The 27695-nt window shown below is 38.2% G+C and overlaps 1 protein-coding gene across 6 annotated transcripts in view; it reads left to right on the top strand.

The window, feature by feature from the left end:
• Window positions 1-27695, top strand: part of robo1 (roundabout, axon guidance receptor, homolog 1 (Drosophila)) — a 267005-nt gene that overhangs the window by 94943 nt on the left and 144367 nt on the right. For all 6 annotated transcript variants that reach the window (XM_028463842.1, XM_028463838.1, XM_028463840.1 and 3 more), the window contains one exon: window positions 19206-19532. In XM_028463842.1, the coding sequence (XP_028319643.1) occupies window positions 19206-19532 (327 nt within the window). The remainder of the gene's footprint in view (window positions 1-19205; window positions 19533-27695) is intronic.

The raw sequence follows: 27695 nt of genomic DNA, 5'->3' as shown, positions 1-27695 counted from the left end.
TGAGGTGGTTTTCTCAGGAGGCGTGAGAATAGGGCCTCCTAATAGAGAGAGACTGCACAGCAAATACTTAAAGGATTGCTTGTGGATTAAACACTAGTGTTGGGGAAATTGCATTTCACGCCATTAGCCAAGAAGAGATTTCATATGTGCTGCTAATTGAAGGGTTAACAACTCCATCCTGTCACAGAGAAAGTATCAAATCTCAGGGAATGTATTTTTCAAACCATTTGGGTATGAGAATCGGAACCCCAACGATATAGGAATTTTAAGGCCAATACCGATATTGGGAGTTTTTAAAAGCCCACATCGAAATAGCTGATTATCTTCTGACAATCGTTATATCGGTCGATAAATGAAATAAGAACATATTATAACTATATAATATATTTTACACAGGATATGTACAGTATTGTACATTAGGGATGTATAAACTTTTATCACTGCAAGTGCCTCAAAAATGTGCTTTTCTGATCCACATTATACATTCATGTCAGCATTTAGAATAATGACCAATATGAGCATTAATACAGGAAATAACAAAGGGTATTGTGCATATTCTCTTCATTTAGTGTGTTTTTGAAGTCTTTTCTTGTTTTTTTTTTAAGAATTTACTTAGTTTTTTTTGGAATAATTTTGGGTGTTTTTAAGGTCATGTTTTAGGTTTTTCGTTTTCGGTGTCACGTTATTTTCTGTTTTCCTGTGATATTTCAAATTCACTTTATGAACTACAAGTTTTGAGGAATCGAAACAAAGAAGCGAAACACTACTATATTAAAATAAGGAGCTTTAATTTGCAACACTTTAACCATAAAGACTTTAAAGGCACTAATAAATAAGGAAAGGCAAACTGTATTTCTGGAATACAATGGGGAAAAACAAACATGTTAAAATAAAGTTGCTCAAATTGCAAAAAGTAAACATAGATAAATCAGAAAAGGCAAACACTCCACTGCTACCAGTGCTGTAATATTGTAATCAATACTGCTGATTCAAAAGTGGAAGCTTATAATGCTGAAAGCTTCAAAGATTGACAGAATTTACTCAGCAAAAAAGCAAAAATATGAGTTACGCATTACAGTCCGACTGAATAATTAGCTGGACTATTGACCGATGTCAAATAATCGATGAAAGCTTATTGCCCACACCAATTATTGGGCAATATTGAGAATAAAGGGCAAGGAATGACGTGACCTCTGCCTTGTCAAATGTGCAACAACTTGCACTTTACCACCTGCTCTATTTTAAAGTTGTATTACCTAATGTTTCACACAGTTATCAGCTAATACATCCCCATGCTGTTCACTAATCGTCTCTTATCTCTCCTCCAACGGCCCATCAGACCTTAAACTCACCTTAAAGATGCCACTCAGATGAAAGCATCAGGTGCTCACACTCAGCAGGATACGATAGAGTACACAGATAAGGGTTTATATAATAAATAGCCCCACAGGCAGCGTCTTATCATATGGCACGTTTCAAATTATACGTCCCATGTTGCGGCAATTCCGTTTGCGTGATTGTTTCCAGCGCAGGCACGTGTTGAGGTGTGACTGCGTGCTCACGCTGATACAAATCCAGGCCGTGGGAGTTGGTTGTGCCCTAGTAATCAACTCCAGCTCCAGCAGCACCAAGCCTGACAAATTGACTCATAAGTGCTGATAAATTGCGCAGCCTCTCCACCTCCTACATCACCACCACATGACAGGACACAGCAGGCTCCAAGTCCCAATTAATGACCACAGACCACAGGTGAGACCCATCCCTGTCCCCGGGCTTCTCACAAGTACCTTAGAAATGGCCAGAAAAGTGATTCATTATAAGCAGCCACTTTCTGCACCCATCTGTCACCGTTATCCACTTTTTAAAAATCAATGTCGTTAAAGGGTCATGTTGTGATCCTGATGATTTCTGGAATTATTTTGTTTCTCAGCTTTTAACCCCCTGAACTCGAAAAAATGTCTCACCTGTGCGCGGTAAACCTTCTTCACAAGTCTATAACGTCCACTAAAGAACATTCATTTTATCCTAATCCAAATCAAACTGAGATTAACACCCTAAAATATGGGATTAGTCAGACTTTGGCTTAGTGGAAACCACATGGAGAAATGTAGGGGTTAGATCCTCTCCCTGTTGGTGAGAGCTCTGACGAAGTCGATGACGACGAGCAAGACAAACATTTGGAAGCAATTTCTTTCTCTTTTTTTGTGGCGAGCAGATAAATTAGGTGGTGAGTCTTAATGATCTGCTTTTTTCTCCAACTGCTCTTCAGTGAATGACCTAAAAGTGCTGCTTGCCGGTAATTGGATTAATTAGGAAATCCATCTGACGTCAATAGTAATTTGCCATGGCTGCCACTTTTTTGACACGTATTTCTACAGGGAGATATGACTTCTTCAGAATACATCACAATGGGTCTTGAGGTTAATCATTTGTAGAAGCTTCATGGAAGATACGGAAATACATAAAACCTTTCATTGCAACTAATATTAATCACAAGTAGGCGCCGTAATATTGCAGACTAAGGCTAAATATTTGAGGACAGCTGGCGTGTTCATCACATTTGACCCCCTCGGTCAGGGTAATTAATGAACCATTTTCTGAAAGTTGACATGGAAAGCAAACAATTCATCCATTCACTCTTTCAGAGGTGACAAATGGCAGGTTTTCTTCTTCTCCTGTGGCCACTACTTCTTGGTTATAGGTGTAACCTCTTATGTGGATGATGTTTAACAGACACTTTACCTATAAACCAGATGGAATGGTGTTTTTTTCTTTTTGATCCAATCACAAATGGTACATTTTAAGGCGATATATTGCAATATTTCACTGCGACGTTATTGTATCAATCCAAAAAAATGTCATTCCATTTTTTTAATCAATTTAGTTGCGCTAACATATGCATGGCACGTAAACGCCCGGTAACTAGGTTTCAGTGAACCATATAAGACCTTGTTAAACTACCACACTCCTCCTGTATTTTAGCTTGGAAGTTGAATGCACTTTATTTTCCATAAAAAAATACTATTCTAGATGTATGGTTACTTTTTTTTTTAAATAATAATTTAAGAACTTAACAGAATTTGAATCTGTTGTAGAAGTAAAGGTTAAACTTTTTTGAAAAATGTAATTTGACAGTTTGATAAACATGCCACATACTTGAATTACACTTACTTACCATTTACTTGTTCTTACAAATTTAAAAATAGTGTTTCATCCCACTTTGTACTTGTAAAGGTGAAATTTGTAGTTATTGATATCGAGTGAAATCGCAATGCATATTGTATTGTTTAGTATCAGGATATGTCGTATCGTCACATGCAAATCGTGAATTGTATCGTATTGGCAGATTCATCGCGATGCACACCCCTAGTAAATTTATAATTCTTAATATTTTCTTCCTGATACTGTAATGTGGAAAATAAAACTATTATCAACATTAAAATCATTGTAAAATTCCTTTACAGTGGAACTTTAATGATTTAGATGTGAGATGGAAGAAAAGCCAATGTGTGTCTGTGTGAAAGGGGAGCTCAGGAAATCCCTTCATCCTCTTACCCATCCCCCACTTTTTTGGGGGCAAATTTTTAAGACTTGCCTTTTTTTTTTTTAGTGACTGGTCACTGCAATGTCTTTCTTAAATAAAGCAGGTCTCCACACACAAAAAAAAAGTAAGCCTGTGGGGTTGGGGAAAGGGAGTCCTTATTGTGTTGCCTTAGCGGGGTGATTGTAATACATGGGAGGAGTAGAAGGGGAAAAAAAGAAAAGTTTCACAAGAGAGCGAGGATGTGTGGGGAGTGTATAGAGGGGAGGAGTGCAGCTACACAAAGGCTTACCCCATGGTGTGTGAGAGGAGGTGGAGCGGGCGGAGGACGAGGTGGGAGGACGGTGCAGTCAAATCTACTATGATACACTAGCTGGGGGAAAACTCTTGATTGAGCTCCCTTTGCTCACATTGCTATTCCTCTCAGTCCCACAGGGCAGTGAATGTGCTGATTAGGATGGTAGAGGTGTTACTGTGTATGGCAATGAGGCTGCTGTGGTTTTTTTTTTTTTTTAAGGTGCACATCTGGGAGAGGCGAGGTTGTTTTTTTAAAGCACTGAACAAAATACACAGTGGCACCACCTTTTAGTGTGGAGTGAGGGTTTATTTTTTGACAAATATGACCCACATTGTTTTTTCTCCTAACTGGCCACGTTTACATTGTTTTTTTTAAAATTTGGAATACATTATTTCAAAATAAATTATTCGGAATTCAAGTGTTCTGCTCTGTTTACTTGGAAATAAAAATTCCGAATGGAGGATTTCATGGAAACACGTTTATTCACTTTTCTTCAATTCTGCTTTAGGTCTGGGTGTTGAAGGGTTCTGATTGGACAGGGGGCGAACGTGACGTATCGCGTCTATTGTTATAAACCACAACAAACCCTTTCTTGTCAGCTACAACATAGACGACCACATGAGAACTGCTTTCACTTTCATTTTGATTGTAGTTTTGTAGCAGCAGCTCGACAATAACATACGGTTTCACTTTCGTCCACTGAGCAGGAGAAGGAGATAGAAACTGTTGGTTCATAAATCCCAGTAAAACTGCTGAAAACAATAACCAGGAATAAATATTTGCTCCCTGGTAAAGATAGTAGCTCTAACAACCGGTACAATGATAACGTTGGTGATATTACAACCCGTGCATATAGTACAGAGCCGCATTTACTTCGGTATGTCTCTGAAATGTTTTCGGATGTTTCCGGGTTTTATTATCACACGTCAGATGAAGCCTGTTTTGTTTGTTGATGTCCGTGTATACTGTGTGTAAGTCTGCGTGAATGTCTGCATGTTTATGCTTCCATTCATTCACTCTTTTTATTATATCCATGTCTTCTAAGGCTCTCATTAAATAAAAAGTTTCGGCTTGAGTTCGGGCAGCCATCTTGGATTATGTGGTTACCAGTGCGTCATCACGACAACAACCGGAATTAACTTAAATTAAGAGTTTGCAAGATCAAGGAATTATTTAATTCGGAATTATAATTGGATTGAACTAGCCACCTAATTTGGCTTCAAGTTTAATTCGTAATTTACATTTTTATTCGGATTTAAGTGTTTACAAGGTCAATTTAAAGAGGATTTAAATTTTATTCTGAATTAAAGGGGAATTAACTGCTATCATGTAACCTAGGCCAATGTTGTGTGATCAGGAGCTTCCATTGCCACAGCTTAAGTCTGGACTTACTGTTGAGATGAAGATAGTGTGTAGTGAGCTGCACATTTAAAAAAAAAAAAAAAAAAAAAAAAAGAGTGAGACCTCCTTTTTATAAAATTTCCTCCACTGGTGAGACCGAGCGATGGACATTGAGGACAGCTTTTTGCCTCTACCCTTCTTTTCTTTCTGTCTCTTTAAGCTCTCAGCCATTCTATTGCCCTACCATTTAAAGAGCCTGGATACACTTTTGAAATGCTAAACTTCTCTTTAGTTATAACTGACGGGGGGAAAATACCATTAAAGAGGCTCAGAGAAATAGATTAAATTAGCAGTTAAAAGAGAGACTGGTAATTAGTTGATTCATGACTCTGGTGCCTCCCTCTGTTGTCACTTTAATAGTAGATTTTGTCTTTCTCATCACTTTTTGAAGGACTTTTTTTTCTTTTTTTTTCCTAATCGGAAAAATCACAGTTAATGTTTCATGAAGTTTTAAAAAAAAATAAAGTCTCATAAACAGCTTATTTTACTGCGTTCCCGCAGGCTAATTCTGTCACACAAAAGATGGTGATAAAAGTAGGAGAGGCGCTCTTTGTTTAAAGGAAAACGTCATTAATGAGAAGGTGAAAATCAGTAATGCAAGGCTGTTTTCAGATTCAGCTGTAAGCATGGTGCGAAGGCTTCCAGTGGATATTTTCAAACGTGTTGATACACATTGAGCTGAAAAGGATGATTAGCTTTAAACCAACTTTATTCTTGTTTTTTCTTTTTTTTTTTTTACATTCTGCATCTGTGACAGTTCTACTTATTCACCTGTCAACATTGAAAGCAACATGACAGCAAATATTTTTAACCTTTTAGCCACAAGCAACATTTCACACTTACAATATGCCTCCGATTTTAACTCGTCAAAACACTTCAGGTTTGAAAGACTTCAGAAGCAATTTTTTTTTTTTCAGGCTATATACCCTGACACTATTTTTTTCAGCTGCAGTCCCTCTTTGTCTCTTCTTCTAAAATTTTCTTTAATTTTAAACTTCCAATAAATCACAGTTATTGAGTGATCATTATAATTTCCTCAGCATTTCAACACTAGATTGCTTTTTGCACTTAGTTTTACGTCTGTCAGCACAGAATTAATTGTAAGCTTCATGCCTCAAAACTTTCAATTCAGGCTTTGAGCCGCAGCAGCATTTCCCAACTTGTCCTTGGCTGCAGTAATCCAACAAAATATACATTGTAGCAAAAAAAATAATGTCACAAGGAGTTTACAATTACACATCCTGTCCAATACTAAATCCTAATAGATAATAGTTGTTTTCTTTACTTCTTCTAATCTGAGCATGCTTGGGATCAACCTGAGTGCTACAGCAATGGCCATTCACTTTAACACTTGCAAAATGATTGAATGTTTTATTTTTACATTTAATATGTTTTTAATTCAAACATTTTTTCCAACTGATTTCTGTTGAAAACTTGAGTATTTTGTTTTTTTTTTTTTTAAAGCTGCTGGATTCAAAAATTGTTTGTAGGCTTCGTAAATCGATACATTGAAGATTATTTCCTGGAAAAAAGATGAAAAAGTTTAAAATTGCCACTTGAATATTTGTTTTGATTTCCACTGTAAAAACTCCATTTATTGAAATCAGGAGGAAAGTTTCACACATTGTGGGACATGTTTTATTTTTCATTCATTGTTAACGTGAATTCTTATATTTTCCCCAAAACGATAACAAAGTGACTTCCCATCACATTTCTAGTGTTTTCACCTGAAAATTTTGGGTCTACGCAGAAAGATCAGAATCCGGACGAAACTGAATGTCTGGCGGAGTGACGTATTATCACGAGGAATATACTGGGAACAAACAAGCAAATCTTTCATCACAGAAAGAATGAAGGAAAAAGACTTAAATCCATCACTCCACACAGGACTCCATATCCCACAATGCAATGCGCAAAACCTTCCGGAAAGTGAACGCGACTTTACGGTGGAGATGAAAACAAACTTTTTACATCTTTTTTCAAGCAAATTATCTTCGATTCATTGATCTATGAGGCCTACACTATGACTTTATTCGGTAAAAAAATCAAAAATCTCTCCAGCAGCTTTAATTCTTGATAAGTAAACAAAAACTAATTATAAATTATGAAAATACCTAAATTGTGCACTTGTTTTTAACTATTCATTAGAAATTATGTCAAAGAAAATGAGTAAAAATCCTGAGAAGTGGAAAGGAAGGACAGCCACTCAATGATTTTATCACTTACAAAACATTTGGTGGGTTATTTATCTTCCTACATGCATCATGCAGCTGCTTTCCGCCTGTATAATCCCTCTTGCGTCATAGTCAACAGTTTTTTTTCTCAAATGTTTAAAAGTGTTTTCTGTGAAATATAGGATACTGGCAGACGGAGCCTTTATTTTTTCTTCCTTTTTTCTTTTAGTGCTTGCATAACATAAATCTGGGTTCCTTTGATACACTGTGTACCTGGACCTCTTTAAGGGGAGGTTGTGGTGAGTGAGTGCTGGAAAGCAGATGGGTTAGAGAGCAGTTGTCTGCAGAAGGAAATTTCTTCCTAATGCCAGAATGGGCACAGTTTTCCCCTGTGTGTGTCTTTAATAAAGGCTTTTTGGCACACACTGCCCCTTCATTAATTTTAACCAAATATTTACTGTGCATCACAAGGCCTGCAAGCCTCACATCCCACTTTACTTTTTCCAAGCCAGCTTTGAAACAGTTTGTGTTCCATTTGACTGGAGCCAGGCCATGCCCTACTCAGCAGACTCATGCTGGTGTCTCTGGGCTTTGGCCACATGACTACTCTGAGTCTTAACCAATGCTCTCAGAGCCACATTTCACTGGAGTTACAGCAGGGTTTCTCAAATGCGGGTACGTGTACCCCTAGAGGTACCAGATGGCACTACTTGAGAGGAAAATTAATAATTGAAAACATAAAAAATAGGGGGTTTTATAATGTTTATTTTTAGTTAAAAATTACAATCATACTAAATATTACCAGCAACTCCCAAAACAGCAACAAAAACACGCAAAATGTAGAAAAATATACTGACTAGTAAAAATAAACAGCAAAATTCAAAAAACAACAACAAAGACACAGTAAATGAGAGAAAAATACACAAGACCACTGCAAAATACAGAAAAATAACAGAAACGTACAAAACGACATTAGAAACAACCAAATGACACCAAAAAAACACACACTGAGAGAAAATAATTTAAATAATACGAACAACAAAAAAGACGATAAGAAAAACACACAAAATAAGAGAAAAATTTACTGAATAAGAAGAAAAATAGGCAAACGACAACAAAATACACAAAATGACCTAAAAAAACATGCAAAATGATGATAGAAATGATCTTGATTAGAACATGAACTGAAAATACAAGTCAGCCTTGGTCCCACACCAGGTGGGAGAATGCCGTAAATGATTAAAACGATAGAAAAGAATCGATTCAGCAGGCACTAAATACTGATTCTTTCCACTTCTTTACAAAATGAGAATCTTTAAAATGTGTATTATCACTAATTCATTCCACCATTACACTTTTTTTCACAGAATTCTGAGCAAAATACTGTAGTTGGACAATGGGGTATGTAGATTCAAAAGCTAGAGAAAGGGGGTACGCAAAACATTTTGAGAACCACTGAGTTATAGTATACCTCTGTGTCTACAGTTTGTAGACCATTGTTATGTATGTGCACATATGCTAGGGTGCACACATTGACACTCTGGTGCTATGTGCTGTGTGCTTACCCTTTCAACCTAAAGGGCAATCGGAGGAAACGTGCCAAGGTTCCACACTCAGACGTTTCCATTGTAGCTTGTGCACTAAATGCTGTAAATGAAATTCCCTTTCAGCACCCAGCTGTCTAAGATTTGTTTTAGTACTTTGTCGGACTGAGCCTTTAGAATAGCCTGCGCAAGCACTGAAGGTCATTAGCTCAGCTCTCAGGAACTGTAACACAATCCTGGGCCAACAGTAGGCTTGTATCAGAGCTGCTATCAAATGAACATTTACAAAGCGTTAGGTGATTTTTGGCCAAGTCTGCCTCAGTTCACTTTGGCATATCATCAGAGCTGTTCTTTTTCTTGGCATCCAGCCCGTATGCCATGCTCCCAGGGACTGTGCAGGTCCTACTTCCTCCTGGCCAGGCCCTCGCCTCTCGCCACTGTACTGCCTCACCTTGAAAAGAGACAACCTTGGAACATAATATTTGGCTCAGAACAGTGCAGACAGCAGTTTCTATATTACATTAAGAATGCATTAGGCAGTTAAATATACATTATCCTTGTGCTGATATTCCCCTCTGAATACACTAATAGTGTAGGCATTAACAGTTACATTTGTTTTAGGGCACTATACAAACTGATTTGCATGATTTCTTTTATCCTGCAACAAAAAAAACCTAGTTCATATGTCTAGGTTTGTTATAGAGTTGAGGGTCAACTAGCACTATACTCCCCTGGTACCATATAACAACTGCAGTCATTGAACAATACTTTTCTTACAGTATAGATCGAAAGGTATTTGTTAAAAATATTTATCTACGTGATGGTACAAAGTTTTTGTCTCTAAACAGTACGATTCTCCTCCACATTGCAGAGCTTTATGGCTATGAGAGAAAACGTGCATGCAAACACTACAAGATACTTGAAGAAAAAAAAACATTTAAAGAGGATTAAATCTAATATTGGCTCTCAAGATTAACCGTGCTAAGGATCAGACGACATTTGGATTAATCTGCATAAACAGCTCTTACAGTAGGGTTGAAAAAAATCTGCAAACTGTATATAACTCATCAGCACAAAGTACATTTGTCACCATCATCCACCTTTTTCTTCTCCAAAACTGCCCTGCGTGGATCAAATAAGCATTCAATAAGCATTCATTCATTTTCATAGCAAAATTGTCTGGTTATCCAAATAAGCTGCTACCCTGAACCTTTTAGTATCTAAAAATAGATAGGAATGCATGGACCTCATTGTCTGTTTATAAATGACTACCAGACTATCTTATTTTTATGAGATTATCCTGTAGTCTGAAGTGTGCTAAGACTGAATCTGTCCAGATAATCGGCTCTGAAGCAGGTTGGGGCTGACAGTCGTAAATATGAAACCTTTTCAATATTTACGACCAAAATTCCTCTTTTGTTATGACTTTACAATGTCATATAACATGCTAATTAACAGAAAACATCACTAGACTATTATAAAAACCTCAAATACTCTAGATCACATGTCAAACTCAAAGCCCGGGGGCCAAATACGGATCTTTAGAGCATCCAATTCTGCTCAAGCAAAAAAGTCAGAGAAGCTATAAATCATTGTGTAAATTACCAAATAATTCAGTTGTATCCAAATTAATACACACATTCAGTGGAACTATTAGCAGGGCTTACATTTTCCCCACACTTATATCACATGATGGCAGTAATTTTTAATCTGAAATTAAGTTATTAATATAACAATTTTTTTTCAAAATCCTGCAATTTCCTTCAAATTATTCCACAAAATTTCCTCAAATTACATACAAATTGGTCACAAAATCAAATGAATTGAAAGTAAAGATCCTGCTGGGACTGATATCTGTCACCTATTGCTTTAATATTACGAGTGCAGTACATATTTAATACTGTATGCATATGTGGAAGTGCAAACTAGAGCACAATGATGATTAAATTACTAATTTCCGCACCTAACATCTCTGGCCCACTTAAGATAAACTGCTTCGTATTCGGCTCCTGAACTGAAACTAGTTTGACACCCCTGCTCTAGAGCTTTAATGTCGTGTCTAGCAGTTGTTTCATTGAACGTATAATCCCTTCATAACAAATGCACCACGTTGTTCTGACCGTTTGTGCTCTGCTGAGGAGCAGAACTTTTTCACAAGTTCATGAGTAATTCCAAACTAGTTTTCCCATTTCTAGTCATAACTGGAGCATATAGACCCAGGCATGCACATTGTTAACAGAAAGCAGACAGGCCAACACAGTCCATCTGCCTGGTCTCCAGAGGCTGGTTGACAGGCAGCCTCCTAACAAGCCATCCCATTCTTTCCATGAGATTTCCCACTTCATCTCAGTGATTTGGTATAACAAAGAATGGGAATAACATAGACATAATAGGAATGACTTTTACCCTCATTGTCTTTTGCTGAATTTGATGGTTTCTGTTTGTCTCCATGAGTCTCTAAAGAAGAGCAGATTGACATTGAGCTACAACCAAACCATAATGATGTCCACTGGGTTTCTGTTAAAAAGTCATTGGTGTACAGTTGGTTTTATGTGCTGTTGAGATGAAACACCTACTTCTTTCTATTCTTTTCTTTCTTTCATTTGTCCTGAAAAACCAGTTATGACATTTCCATGGATACTTTAATAGTGAGGAAAAAGCTTTCAATTCATGATGATGAATTACACTTACACATTCATTTTTTATTAATTTCCTGAGATTTATTGTCTCTGACGGCCTTTTATGAGCATCCATAGTTTTTTTTTATTGTACCTGTGATTATGCCTGGTGTCTTTCCAATGTGTCTGGTTTACGAACAGCCTGGAGCAGGAAAGGAAATACTGCTTCTTTTGTTTAAGAGTCAGATCGGGGTGGGTTGGGGGATGGGAGTGGATGGAGAACGGCGGTTCGGCAAAGCCAGCCGGTGCACCAGCCTCCCACAAGAGTGCTCCTTTCCACTCTCTTTCTCCCAGCTTGGCATGAGTTATGGGGAACGAAGTCGGGATGTGTGTCCCAGTTGACACAGTCAGGAACGGAGGCTGCTCCTCCAGGCTTTGGGATTTCCGCTGGTTCAAGTCCTGATTAACCACCAGTGCGAGTAACCCTGAAGTTATTGCAGTAACCTTTGGCCCAAAGCAAAGGAAAGAGAGATGCCTTTATAAAGTTAGGTTTAGCTAAAAATCAAACACAGAACAAATGGTCCAAGAGAATGGAAGAAGATAGACTGCTTATGTATCTAAAAGATAATGTAAGAGGAACAGTTATTCTACGTTTTTTTCCAACATTTGTCATGGTTGGCAATTAAAAACTGGGCGTGTAAATTGTAGTATCCTCAGTGAGTAAAAGCCATAAGACAAACAAGTGTTCCTTTGTACGTGCGGCCCAGTCTTTACTGTGTCTGATCCCTAATGATAACAAAGAAGCTTTGTGCGAGGTTTCCTTAAGAGCATGCAGAAACCATATTTCACGCAATTATAAATGGAAGCTCTGTAATCTTTCCTGACAGGTTTGGCTGAGTTTCTATAATGGCAAATGTAAATAAACAATCAGATGGTGCGCTGTCGGGTATAAACTTGCTGGTAATCCATCTCAAATTTGCTTGGATTTGAAGAAAAGCACCGAATTGGTCCGAGGTAGCATCACTGAAGTGTTGCTGTACTAAGAACCTAGTAATGGAATCTCCTCCTGTTTGGTAAATAGATACTTAGAGATGAGGAGAGGAAGAAGCCATAACATATCCACCTGTAGATTTCCATATATACCCACACAAGCTGCTAATCCCGTCTCTTAGAAGTGTAAGGAATAGCATTGTGTAACATTAAAAAACAGGTCTGATCTGAGTCGTTCATGCAGCACATTCCAGGGAAGAATTTCGGAGTTTTTCTTTCTTGTCGATGTCATACGAGCAGAGCAAAGGAGCATTCCTTTCCTTTCCTCTCTGTGTTCATCTCTGTCATTTGTCCAAACTGTCTTTCTATTTTCATCCTTAATCCTGTTGGAAAGATTTATTTTTCTGACTACAGTTTCTAATCAGCCAATCCTTATTCAGAGCGGGCGTGACTCAAGTCCCTGTATAACTGCCCCGAGGGACACGCCCTCTGCTCTTATCTCTGCCATTGAATTCCTTTTAAATCTCCTAATGACAGATTAATAGATTTCAAGACGGAGATTACTCTACTGTGCTCAGCTTTCCTTGCTCAGCGGGACAAAGATGACAAGAGCTTTAATAGAACTGGCAAAAACACCTCTATATATAATTATTGAATCCTTGAGCTTTTTAACATCCTCTAGAATACAATTCTTGGGGGTACATAAGGATTTTCTTAATCTAAAGAGATTTGTTACAGACGTCACCCCACACATGAAAATAGAAAAATCCGGTATAGAACAGTTTTAATTGTAGCGTGTGTTATGCTGTGCTAATCTCAACACAGAACACACACATACACACATTCTGTCCTAGCACCGATCTTCCTCTAAGCCACAAATCTTGCATGATCAAACGCTATCTACTGCTGATTTCCAAGCAACTCAGGATTTTTCAATCTCCTACTTGAAAAAGTGACTTGGAACGCCACCTGAAACCTATTATGTAAAGTCCGGGGGAAAAATCTAATATTGTTCCAGTCAGCCATGTTTGAGAGATTTCTACGTGCTGCGACTTAACTCGATTGAACTCAATCAGAATTTTCAACTTGGAAATGCAAAGTTCCAAGTTGCCTTGAACGCAGCATTAATGCAGCATTATGTGTCTCTCAGTCAGCTTGTTTGTTAATTGGCTATATTCTGTTCTACGTAACGAATCATGGGGTCGAGAGTCATCGGCTTTCCATAACCACGTGAGGAGTTTTTGATTGATGGCATAGACCCGTGTCAGAACCGAATATTGTAACAAATTCTCTCATAACACACTGCAGACCACAGGATAATCTTACAGGATAATCTAATAAAACTAGATAATCTGGCCTTTTTCCATCCTTGGTCGGGAAGGGGAACAATCAGGACAAAAACAGCCTTTGTGTTCTTTACTCACGTAATTAAGTGCACACCTTTTGATTATTTCTTTTGCTATTAAAGAAACAGTACTACAATTCCTGTTTTACTCTGGGCAATGCAGTAACCTTAGAATGGTGGAATGATTACTGTAGTTAGGCAATTGTTTTTTCTGTATTGCCTTTATCTTAAATGCTCATTCTTTTTTATTCACTGATTTAGAGTGGATTAATTATTAATGAAAATGCTGTCCACATCATGCCTGAGGGAATATATAAGCATGTAATTGCAAACAGCTCAACGTTCTTCTCATCCCGAGGCTACACACTGTCAAGGTTGTTGTAGAGTCCTCTTCCTTACTTGTATTCACAACAAAATTATTGATTTTCCAGCTTCCAGAGATTTAAGATGTAAAGCAAAGATAATGTTTGGTGTATTTACACAGAGAGTATAAATTATCAGTTGCTTTCTAACAATAGTTTCACTGAGCTGCATTTTATGGTTATTTGTAATTGTGCGTAGCATATACTGTAGTCATATAGAATATGACATACGTCTCCTGTTGTGTTGTTGGCATCAAAAGTTGCAGGTTTTTGTACATTTTCTTCTTAGACTATGAGTGCATGCTAATGCTGCAGGATATATATTTCAAACATGGATTTATGTTCTCGCTAAGTGAATATCAAATCTCACCCCGAGACACAGAATCAATAACCAAGTCCAAGACATACTTTTAATATATAGCAAAAGAGCTCATAATATAATAGTGAGAAGGACTTTGCCCTATTCATAGCCATTACAAATCTCTTCATCATGTCATGCCTGTCAATGATTAGAGGCCGTCTCGATTTCTGAGTGAGCCAAAAGAATGCCTAAAGGTATTCATGAACATTAGCATGCATGCAGCCAAAAGGTCAATATCTGGACCCCTCGGGTGGATGTTCAGCATTATGGTCCGTGACGTTTCAGTTGTGTGTTGTGGTTTCTTGTTTATTACTGAGGTCACTTTTAGAAATGAGAATGGACTTAAAGAGTAGTTGTTGTTTTGTTTTGTTTTTAATTACCTACAGCAAAGGCTCCCTTAAGCATTTTTAAATTTAGTCTTTGCACTAGTGTGTGTATATACGAGCTAATGAGTGAGAAAAAGCTTTGAGCAAGTGAGTGAGGAAGGTAAAGGGAGAATCTTGCCTCAAGCACTAATCGATGAGATCCCTGCAGTAGAGGTCCCAGGATCCCTTATGTGAGGGTGTGTATACGCATTAGCTCATCTCGTATTCTCTGTCTGGAAGCAAAGCGGGCAGGAAAGGGGGATAGAAAGCAGGGGAGAGGGTGTCAGTGAAGGAAAGGTAGCGTTTGGAAAGAAAAAAAAAAGGAGGGTTGGATGAGTCAAAGCAAAAAATGCAAGAGAGTGAGTTTCTACTCATTTACTTCAATTCAATTTTATTTATATAGCAGCAAATTAACCACATTAATATTATAGGCCAGCGATCTGCCTGTTAAGAACCTTTAGGCCAGTGGTTCTAAAACTTGTTTGGCTCTAGTACCTCTTTTCTCTTGTTTCTGAATCCAAGTACCCCCTTTATTTGACAACAACATTTTGCTCAGTCAGAATACTATGAAAAACAACTATAGAGCGAAATTATGGAATGAATGAGTGATGAGTGATTTTGTAGACAAGTGGAATGAAACAGTGTTTAGTGCCTTCTTTATTTATTTATTTCTACAGTTTTTATCATTGCCGCTTATCTCCCACCTGAAACTGACCCTTTCATTTTCAGTTCATGTTCTAATCAAGATCATCCCAGTCATAATTATTATGAATATCCTTTATTTTTAAACATTTTATAATGTTTAAAAATAAACATTATAAAACTACATATTTAGGTGGCACAACCTGATTACATTGCAGGAAAAACCCTTGAAAGGTTTCAGTTTGAAACTTTTCTACTAAAGGTCTTTGAATTTTTTGTTGTTTTATTGTATCTTTGTTTTAAGTCTGATTTGTACCTTAAGAACTAAGTAACTTTTTCACCTTTAATAAATTCTTCTCATAGTCCCTGTGAGGGTAATACAAGGGTTTATGGGGTGATTGGGGGTCTTTCATCTACCCCTGCTGTCTCTGGCCAGAAAACATTACATGAAACCTCCGACCCGGTGGCAAGATGTACTGTTTTACGGCAGCCCAATACAAACCAATGCTAGATTATGGCCAGCCCCGTGGCTGCACACGGTTGTCTAAAAATTCACTTTTCTCAAACTTGTCATGGCGGAGCCAGCAAAAAAAAGCAGAGAAGACCTTTGTCCGAGGAACGGAGCAACTACATGCAGTGACAGCTCAGCAGCAACACACAGTGTTGTGGTAGTATGTGTGATTGCGCAACAGGCACGCGCACACACTCGCAACCCAGCGCTCCATCAGGCAGCACACACACAAATATCCATCCATCCATTCATACATCCATTTTCAGAGCCGCTTTGTCAGCGCACAAACACATCACACATTTCCACACACCCTTCTGTATTACTTCCACATCATTCATTCATTTTACTTATCTCTCTTCTTCATACTGTTCACATGCTCACATGTGTGAAAGCACCCTTAGTGTCACTGTTGAATTAGGGTTTTTCAGTGATCGATTGCTTCCGTCTTGGGAGAGCAAAGATGCGCATGTAGCTGTGGGGTGGGGCAGGTGGGGTGCAGTGTTTACGACAGTGACATAACAAAAAGGGACCTTTAGGGGGAGCTCTAAGAGCAAGTTACTTAGTTCTGCTTTAATTCACCTGTCTTAGGAGCCTGTTCTTTTTAAGATCATGTCATAAAATTAGTGGAATCATCAAAATAATACACACCATAAAAAAACAAGCAAAAAAAACACTATACATTATTGTGTGCATTGATTTCTCTGTTTCCATGTTGATAAGGCATATCTGTGCAGTCTACAGCTACAGTAATGATCAAACACAGCTCCTCTCCACAGTACAGATCTCTACACAGTGGGCTACATCTAAATAGTTAATGGTTCCACCATTAAACCCCAAACTTCAGACCAACTTTAAAATTAGAGTGGAGCTCTCTAGACCAGGATTGGAATGGACTGAGCAGATAGCAGCGGCATTCTTCAAAGTCCTTTTTAATAAAACATATCTCACAGCTTTGTTTAGCCAAGAGCGGTATTGTCACAACAGTGATCTGTGGCGCTCGACCTCAGGCTCCGTCCTTGTTAGCGGAGCCTCAAATCCTGTGGTGGCAGCAGGTTACAAATGGAGAATAATTAGCCTTCCAGAGATTCTTGGGAGTTTAATAGCCAAGGATATGTACAATTTGACCAATTTATTCAACGAAATATTTGTGATTTTGGTGAGGGCTTGTTTTGCCTTATTATATATCTGTTTCTGTCACACTCTGTCCAAGCAGAATAAACCAGGAAGTAATTGGTATACCGGTAATTGCTCAAAAAAGAGTAATTGGTACTGCCAAATCAAGTGACGGGTTATTTTTGTTGAATACATTTCAATAATTAGCATTTCATTACACTGTACACAACCACTGTAATGCCCCTTCACACAGTCACTAAATGCAGTGTGGCAAAGGGCTATGATCAGAAACGGTTTAAGTTTAGAACATGTTAAATATAAACTTCAGCACCCATAAAGTGTTTTTCAATTACCAATGAGATAATCAATGGAGCCATTTAAAAAACTAGTAATTATTCCTTGCCGGTCATAGCAGTTAGTTTGAAAAGCTTCGTAATCATGTCCTTCATTGAAGTACCGGATAATTTGCATTTCATTGACCACATTATTCAGTTGCGCTGATGTGATTAATTTTTCAGCGGATCTGTCACTAATTATGCTGACATGACCAAAAAAATTCAGCAAGCCTCTAGAAGATGCCTTCTCAGCACCAGTTAGCTCGGGTGTCGGGGGATGGGGTGCATGGCACATAAATGAGGCAGTGTGGCAGGTTCATGGGATCCTGGCTAAATTAATTGCAGGCCTCTGCCTTAATTAGACCCGAGTCTCTTTAATTGGTCTTGAATGGGCTCTGAAGGCTTATACTGGAATATTCTGTACTGAGGAACTACATCCCTCTCTTTGTTCCTTAATTGCACCTCTACCATATCAGCAGCCATCCGCTCCAATGAACCGGAAATAACAACAGGAAGCTGATTTGTGGATAAAGTGGGTTTGATAGCCACACCTGACATGGCCAGAGAACAATAGTAATATGCAGAGATAACACCAAGGTGTTGACAAATTCAAACTGCAATTGCCACTTCTATAGGCTTGTGTTTCTTTGTCCTTTGGCTATGTAATCCACATTTGTCTGATTTTTATTTTATTGACATTATTGGAAAAGTTTTGTGTATTGCTTTGTGGGATGTGGAGTCTCGGAAATGGATACAGCGAAGTTATTTTTCTTCATTCTTCCAGTAATTTCTTGTGTTTGCCCCCAAAAACTCTGCTAAAACAGACTTCCGGTCACATTTCTGGTGTTTTCACTGACTACAACAGTAAGAATGAAGTAGAAACACTTCTGTGTATCCGTCTCTGGGACTCCACATCCCACAATGCAATGTGCAAAACTTTTCCGACAATGTTAGTAAATGGAGTGTTTACATTCGAGATAAAAACGTGCGTCACTGTCATGTTCATGGTTGCCTTCTCTGTGTTGTGTGCTTTGATCTACGAATGACAAGTTAACTTGTTGAGTCAGAGTTACTGACAGGCCTGTAAATGCACACACACTATTTAGTATATTGTTAATTATGGTTACCCCGATACAACTTTTCCACTTCCGATACAATACCGATATTGCAGCTTTGTGTATTGGCCAATACCGATATCGAACCGATACAATATCAGCACAAATTATACATACTTTTATTACTTATTTTGAGAAAAAGCTAGTTTATTAAAAAAAAAAAAAAAAAACAGACCCATTTATTATAAACCAATGAATTACATATAATTAACCTTTTAGAATAAGAACCTTCTCTGATTGAATAAAAGAGAAAAAAACATAAAATAGAGGAAAAACTATATTTTAGATGCAGTCCGATAAAATCCGATATTCATTTTCTGGCTGATATCGGACGGATATCCGAAATCAATATCGGATCAGGACACCTCTATTGTTAATGTCTAATCCTTTCAAAGCAAGATTGAATCTGCCACAACAAGCCATTCGGCTATATGCACATTTCTAATTCTGAGAAATATTCAGCTTTTCACACGTTCTCATTTTGCCTCAGGATCTCGTCTCCGCCAAGAGGACACCCCACCTCGGATTGTGGAGCACCCGTCTGACCTGATCGTATCCAAAGGGGAGCCTGCCACACTCAACTGTAAAGCAGAGGGGAGGCCGCCGCCAACCGTGGAGTGGTACAAGGATGGAGAACGCGTGGAAACGGACAGGGACAATCCCCGCTCTCAGCGCATGCTGTTGCCCAGTGGCTCCCTCTTCTTTTTACGTATTGTCCACGGACGACGAAGCAAACCGGATGAAGGCTCTTATGTCTGCGTCGCTCGTAACTACTTGGGAGAGGCCGTGAGCCACAACGCTTCACTGGAAGTAGCCAGTAAGTCCAGCATGCCCTTTTGTTTTGTATTTGCTTACCCCGTGGCTGTGAATAGAAGGGCTTGAATGTATTTAAAGCTGAATTGCAGGTTCTACATTCCCCCCAGTGCTCCTGTCTTCAATGTGTTCATTGAGTTGAGTAATCTCTCAGGAGATGGGCAGGATGTGTCAGACCCCAGCAACCCCTGTAGGGCTGTGGATCCTCATGGAAGAAGTGGCCCGATCATTCCAGGGTGAATGCTTCTGTATAGGGTGCTTGGTAGGTGGTCAGGAGCCACAATAGAAACAGAGCTCTTTCTGTTTTAGCACTGCTGCTTCTGCTACTACTGTTTTTTGTCCTAGCGATAGATGTGTGGTTTCCTATAAAAAAAGGAGTGCAGTCTTTGCATCTATGTTTAGTCATCCTCTCATCAAGTGCTGTCTTACACGTTCCACTCTAGTGTATCACAGATACCTCTAATTCTGTGCTGCGCTCACGCAAATACTAACTGGCTTTGAAGTGGAGTAATTATAAGTAATACCGCTGGGATCAACGTGCAGGCTTCAAAACTCATGAGCAGCTAATGATAGTTGGTAGTCAGTGGATTTTTATTTCGACAGGGAAGTACCATAGACTTGTTTCTAAATGCTTGACTCTTTCTTCTTCTGTGCACTGACCTGTGTTGGCACATTGGCTCTCGTGATTCTTTTAAGGCTGCATTCATTGGTGAGGTCAGCTCATCAGATATATTATCTCTACGCTTCCTTGACTGGCTGAGAGGGAATGCTGAGGAGAAGGGCTCAGATATCAACCGCTCCTTAGGCATGCCCAGAGCCTGTCACCAACCCTCTCACTGTAATTTAATCAAGATGGGGGGTGGAGAGAGACGGAAGAATGCGTTTGTGCGTGTGTGCGGGATTGGTTAATGTGCTTGACACTGGCTACTGACAGTTTGAGTGTATTGGTGTTTTTTGTCATGAGACATTAGCTATACTAGTTGTACAGATTAGGGATTTAGGCTCTTTCTGCAAAAGAAAGTGTCTCGACTCAACACCTAAAATATGGCACATCCACAATTACAAAGTTATCAACCTAGACATTCAACTTCCTAACACGTTCTGTGACCTCATCGTTTTCCTGAACCACATCGGATTGTCCTTTTTTCAATTGAATGCAGTATTTATTCATACGGTTAAAGAAGTTTTATATGCTTGAATTCAGTCAAGCTTCTCTAAACATCTGTAATTCTGGAAACTGTACAATATAAAGACAATCCTATGCAATTTTACAAAAATGCACAGTAGCGTTGGCAGATTTACACATTATTGAAAGCTTTCATGCTAGAATTATGCTGTGGACGATGTAGACTCATGGCTTTTTATGTTGAAAAAGAGACCATTCGGTGGAAAAGATGAGGACGGGAGCACGTCTGACCTATTTCACCATTTATGCTGTTTATTCTGTATAAGGTTCAAACGTACCCAAAAGAACAGACCACTGTGCTCCAGTCTCTCACATAGTCTGTCTTACTCACCCCTCCATGCAACTCGTGCTAAACTACATATAATTATGTTGTTGGAGCCACCAGGATGGAAGCTTCCCAACCAAAAGGAGAAAGAAAAGCAACCCAGCAATGTCTTTATAATCGCCTTTTAAACTTAAGACCCAAGTAAACTTTGAATCATAATTATGCAGGGTGAAACTTTTATTTTTCCCTTTTGTTTTCTTGTTATATTAGTACTTTTCAAAATAATTGAGTGGAGAAACCACTTCTAAGCTTCTAATCAATGAAATTCCCAAAAAGGAAGTTATGGTTTTAATGGTGTTTACTTTCATCTGATCCCTTTCCCCCTCGACGTTTTCACTTAAGAAGCTAAACACACCTTTTGGAAATGTTTTTGTAGGAATCTTGGCTTTTACAGTTTCCCATTTGACTGCTAACATAATCCAACTTTCAACAAGTCCTGTTTTGCTAGGCTACAAGCGCAGATGTTTGGTTTATCATTAACCACATGTACAATACCTCCCACAATCTCTGCAGCTCAGCGTTTTAACCCAAAGCCAAGCCTAATGCCGTCACCACCGAACCCTGTTTGCCATGCGCATTTAAGAGATTTTCAGGGATTCTTTTCCTAATATGTTATTGTTGTGTTTGCTTTAGAGATTTCCACATCAAACGTAAAACGAATTCAATGCTTGAGAATGGTTAGTGTAGAATAAAATACACCATTGAAGCTTGTTCTGCATTGTTGCCAAGACGTAGTAGGATTTTCACGAATGTAATCCCTTATTAATATTAAATGTTTCTCTAATGCCATGAACAAACAGAACAGAAACTCGTTTGTCAGTAAGTGATTTGTGAAAATGAAAAGGCAAGGCGAGTTTAATCATACAGCACATTTCAAGAAGTGGAAAACAGGGGTGTGCATTGCCATGAATCTGACGATACAATACGATTCACTATTATGATAGATCCCGATACTAAACAATACGATATACATTGCGATATCACTAATTACAAATTTGACATTTACAAGTACAAAATGGTATGAAATACAATTTATTTCATTTTGTTTAAATTTGCAAGAACAAGTAAATAATAACTAACTGTAATTCAAGTATCTATATAAAAAAACAAGTGGTATGTTTATCAAACTGTCAAATTGCATTTTTCAAAAGAGTTTAACTTTAGCTTCTGCAACAGATTCTGATTCTGTTAAGTTCCTCAATTATTTAAAAAATATAACCACATACATCTATAAAAGTGCCCATAATTTATGAAAATATAGTCAACTTCCAAGTTAAAATGCATTGAAGAGTGAGGGAGTTTAACAAGGTCTGATGTGGTTCACTGACACGTAGTAACCTGGCGTTTACATGCTACGCATATGTTAGTTTTCCTAATGAAAACATGATTAAATAAAATCAATTTGGATTGATACAATAATTGCGCAAATGAAATATCACAATTATATTGCAGAATATTTTTTTTCTTTTACACCCTTAGTGAAAAATAGATTTAATTTGGATCAACAGAGGCAAATATATTAAATAACTTTTATTTGGTGGCACTGTAGTGCTTTGTTAATCAGTATTGTGATGATGACTTCATGCACTACTGTGCTGAGAGGCTCTATAATTAGCTTGTGTCTTCTTTCATGTGGAGATAGTAAAAGTGGGGTAATGGACAACGCACTACTCCACTTGAGATGGCGATGGTTTCAGCGTCCGCTGCCGAGTGGCTTGGCTGAATGCAGCTCCATGCTTAGCCACATAAGGTTGGCCGCAGGCCTCACTTGGTTTACTTTTTAGGGCCACTAACAACAGAGGCAACTTCAGTTTGGACCCACTGTTTACAATTCTCCTCTGCCAAGTTTATCCCTGCATCCCATTTATGTGCATGCTGTGGTGTAGCCTCTTTCACCTCGCACAGCCAGCTGGTCTCCCTGCTCCTCTGATTAGGGAAGCTAAGAGCTTCAGATATGTCGAAGGCTGCAGTGGGGTCCGACCTGACAGGTTTTGAGCTATGCTTGAGGGTCATCTGCTTAGTGGAGTTCTCTTTACAGGCAGCGTAGCCACCTCCCGCTGCTGTCTCTACTTGCCTCTCTGTGTTGCAGGACATCCCTAGTATCACATCTGTCGACTGTCCAAGAACCAGAGTGTTGTGTTGTAGCCTCTAGCTTAACCCCACCACCACCCTTCCCCCACGTAGAAAAGTCGACTCTTGACACATTCCATTTCTTTTGACTCCATCTCATTTTTTTTGTACGTTCTCTACGCTCTACAGTTTTTTCACCACTAGATTGATTAGTTATTGATGAAATAGTGTTAGACTATCAATGCCTTTGTGTCAAACGCATTTTTGTTCAGTGGCCAAACATTTGATCTGATTTTAGGTGGGAAAGTCTTAAATTTATCGTGTCCTAGCTTGTACTTCCACATATAAATGATATAAAGTATGTAAGGCAACAACCATATCCAAGCAATGAATGACAGATATCAGTCCCTGTAGAACATTAACATTACATTTATTTGATTTTGTGATTTTTGTTGTAGAATAATTTGAGGAAAATTGCAGGATTCTGGAAAATATTTGAGTTCTTTCAACAATTGCGATCAAACGTGTGATAGAAGCACAGGAAAACTGTGAACTCTAGCAAATATTGTGGAGTTCCATTGAATTTGTATATTTTGAGGTGTTCAGATACCTACAACTCGGGCTGGGCAATATGTCGAGATTCAAGATATATCAAATATATACAACCATTATGCAGAATGGAAAACACAGTTAAATGGATTTTTGAGTGCATCCTAACCCAGACCTTTCCCTAAACAAGCCACACCACAGAACTCACTCACATTTGCTGTCACTTATAGAAGAAAAAGCCAAAAGTGGCCAATATTGTGCAGATGTTTATTAATAAATATGCCTGTGTGGCATTTCGCATCAGCAAATTTAACCCTAAATTGTGTTTCTGGTCAGACTTTATTTGTATTCAAAATAGAGAATTTATATCATACAGTATATCGCTATTTTGAGAAATATATAGAGATATGCATTTTGGTCCATATCGGTCAGCCCTATCTACAACTGAATTAATTCATAATTTATGCCATGATTTATATTTTCTGTCATTTATACATTCTCCTGCGGGCCAAATTAAAATCTCTAAAGGGCCAGATTTGGATCCCAGGCCTTAAGTTTGAAAACATTTGCATATAAAGCAGTAGGAAAACATTTGCTATAAATGCCTTCTTTAATTATTAGTGATCTTTTGTCTTGTCTTCCAAATCAACAAATAATGTGCTCCAAATATAAAAAAAAGGACTAGAATCAAAGCCAGCCAAGAACAACAGAGCAATGATCACGCTGATGTAAAACCAGGACAACTAAAAAAAACAGCAGGAGAGGTGAAGACGGAGCTGGCGTGGTGCCAGAAGACTGCAGCTCTGTGGCAGTTATTTGTTTCAGGGAGGTTCAGAGCAAATTGGTGCAACCGGCACAGCCAGGGTCTGCCTCATGAGTCAACATGCAGTGGGGGTGTGGGGGCGTGTGGGCTCCACCGCCAAGCCTCGGCCTCCGCTTCAGGTCTGCTTCGTGTTGGAATGCACAGTACACCCCCTCTTATGAAGCCCTATGGTGTGTGTATGTGTGTTAGAGAGAGTTTGCACTAAATTAAGTATAAAGTCATTCCTGGAAATTAGTTTTTTTTTCTTTTTACATTGTTAATGATTAATCAATTTTTGCCATTAATATAAAAAAAAAATGATTGATCAGTGTACTTGATTTGTATTTTTGTAATCCCGCTTTAGGTTTAGAAATTGCTGCAACCATTTTAACAAACTCATATTATTGAAGGTTCCATAGTAGGGCTGGGTGGTATACCGATTTATACCGAATACCAGTATATATTTTCGTTATGATATGAATTTTTAATATAGCACCGTACCGGTGTATTTGATTACACAACTTTCAGAACGCTACGCTGCATCGAGTTTCAGACCGGACCCTTTTCAACGTTGCACTTCTAAATAGGAAGGTAAACAGTAGCTCTGGTGTTAGCTGTGGTGTAAATCATACGTGTAAATAGATAAGAAAGACACAATTAAAAGCTGTGAGCACGTGCCTGCATGCGCATGCCTCTGCGACAGGAGAACAACACTCACGGACACGGAGGCACCGTTAGCTTAGCATATCGGCAGTTCGGCAGTAATACACAAAAAAAAGAACAAAGGATTGCAATTTGTAATTCCTGTAATGCGGAAATAAGTCGTGGTGGAGCTGCAAACAAAACGCTACCGTATTCACCATAAGAAACCACCACACCACTGAGTATGCAGCATTTAAAGCTAGAAATCAAGCTAATGCTAAAGCTAAGCTAAGGCAAAGAGCCATTGGGCTGCTGTTGCAAACATGTAGTATTACTAGTGTGGAATTATTCTACAATATTCACTCATCATGACAGTAAAATAGACCTTCCTAAGTCAATCTACTGCAGTAATTCATCTCTCAACCAGGAGAAAATGCTGTGAACACCTGATTATGCATGAAAAAAAAATACAGTCATATACTGTGAAACCGTTTAGAAAAATATTGTGATATACGTTTTTGGTCATACCGCCCAGCCCTATTCTATAGTTAATCATGGAGTTGTATCACGTATTAAAACATTGTATTTCATCTATTGACTTTAACAACATCTCATTGTGTCATTATCTCTCATCACACTGTTGTGTATCTTACCATATCATATTGTATTGCGTCGTATCACATTACATCCTACATCCTAGCTTGTAAGTCAGTGGTTCCCAACCTTTTTCGGGTCGTGACCCCATTTTTATATCTCAAATATCTGGCGGCCCCATAGACATTTTTTTTTCTGGAATTACTTTTTGTTCTTGATTTTTACACAGGATTAGTGCACAAAGTGACAAGATTTTTTGTTTTTTACTGCATTTTATTTGAACTATAATTAATATGTGAGAAAGTGAAAGTATAGATTACTGATGTGTGTGATAAAGAATAATAATTTAGAAGTCTAATTTTAATCACTAATCTATTTTTACTCATTTTATGACCCCAAGGTTGAAAAACATTGTTGTAAGTTGTTGTGCAATATTAAACAATGATCAGTTTTTTTTTTTTTTTTCGTGTAGTTCTCTTTTGCTTCTTTAAAAAGTTAGAAAACGTTTGTTTACTTATGGTGTGATGTTTGACGCTAATAATAAATGTTCTCACTGCATGATTTCACCTCCACTGCAGAATACTCACAAGTTTCAGCTCAGTTTTATCAAAAAAAAAAAAATAGTAACCAATGCAAGCATTTCAATTAGTTTTCTATCCACACGTTCATGCACGGATTAGTCTTTATCATGCAGGATACGTGTGGTCTGTTCAGCCCAGCGTCTTTAGTGCTTCAGGCTGTTTGCATAAATCAATGTGATCCATGTAATTAAACCTGGAGAATACATTTGCAGTTTGGTTGATAACGAAATGCCAAAAAGTGTTTCAATATTACACACATACATACATTTTAGAAAACTGGGCAAAACTGAGTTTGATTGAAAGCTCTATCTGGACACATTCCCTAAGTTATTTTTGCAAATTTTGGCTGGAAAAAAAATAAGGTTATGCTCCTTTGAATCACAGCCACTCCGAGTAATGGGAAAAAATATTCACTTCCAGTAATAAAAAAAAAGAAACTGAGAAACTTCTGAATTATGCATTTTTCCTCATGTGCGGAATAATTCTCCTTGACAAATTCCATGCTATTGGTGAAATGAGAAGGTAAAGCACTGTAAAGATTAGAGAAACACCAAATAAGGCCCATGGGCTCAGAGGCAGTAAGCTTTTGCTGTTTCTGGTCTTGTGTGTTATTTTTCACAGTCGTCGTGCTTCAAGGAAACGCACACCATGTGAAAAAGCAGTATGACAGGATTAGGATTAGGATTAAATGGAAGATTTTGACTTAAAAAATCTCTACAATGTGTTCCGTTTCATTTTTTTTGTTTTATCAACCTGTCGATGTGTGTCCGCTGCGTTATCAAACAACACCTGGTGTAGTGTTGAACAAAAAAAATGACTTTAAGCTTAGGAATGGGAGGATGTTTGAGAGAGCAGAGGCAAGAGAATCACATTGACCAGTACTTCTTACGGAGCAACCAGTCAAATCAGTCGATTGAAGCACAGCGACGGGAACAAAACTACAGTTCTAAAGCTGAGTAAAAAAAAATCTATTTAATTGATCTTGAATCCATTTCTATTTAAATTTTCCAAAATTCATTCATAGGTGCTGAAAGCAATTTCATTTTTTTCAGTTTTTACTCTAACCCCAGTAATCTTGCACTATAGTCTGGCATTAGCAATGACTACTGCACCTGTGCAACCCTAAAGTACATTCAGTGCAAGCATGGCAGATGTAGAGGAAGGTCTGCAGGCTAAGCTGCCACAACTTGAGTCTGAACCATTTCATGAATATCCAAGTAAAATTTGAAAGGTCAATCAATCAATACTGAATCAAAATTCAAGCGATTCAAAACCTGATTAAACGGAATTGTATTGATTCAGGAAACTGGCCATAAAACTCTGCTCTGCACAGTGTGCAGTGCATCAGCACCCATGTCACTGGCAAGGTTGGTAGAACCACAGAAATGCCAATGGATGACTCTGCCCAGCCACAGAGA

Source organism: Gouania willdenowi, chromosome 13, assembly GCF_900634775.1.
Source record: "Gouania willdenowi chromosome 13, fGouWil2.1, whole genome shotgun sequence".
Taxonomy (NCBI): Eukaryota; Metazoa; Chordata; class Actinopteri; order Blenniiformes; family Gobiesocidae; genus Gouania; species Gouania willdenowi.
This window is presented reverse-complemented; position numbering and strand designations above follow the sequence as displayed.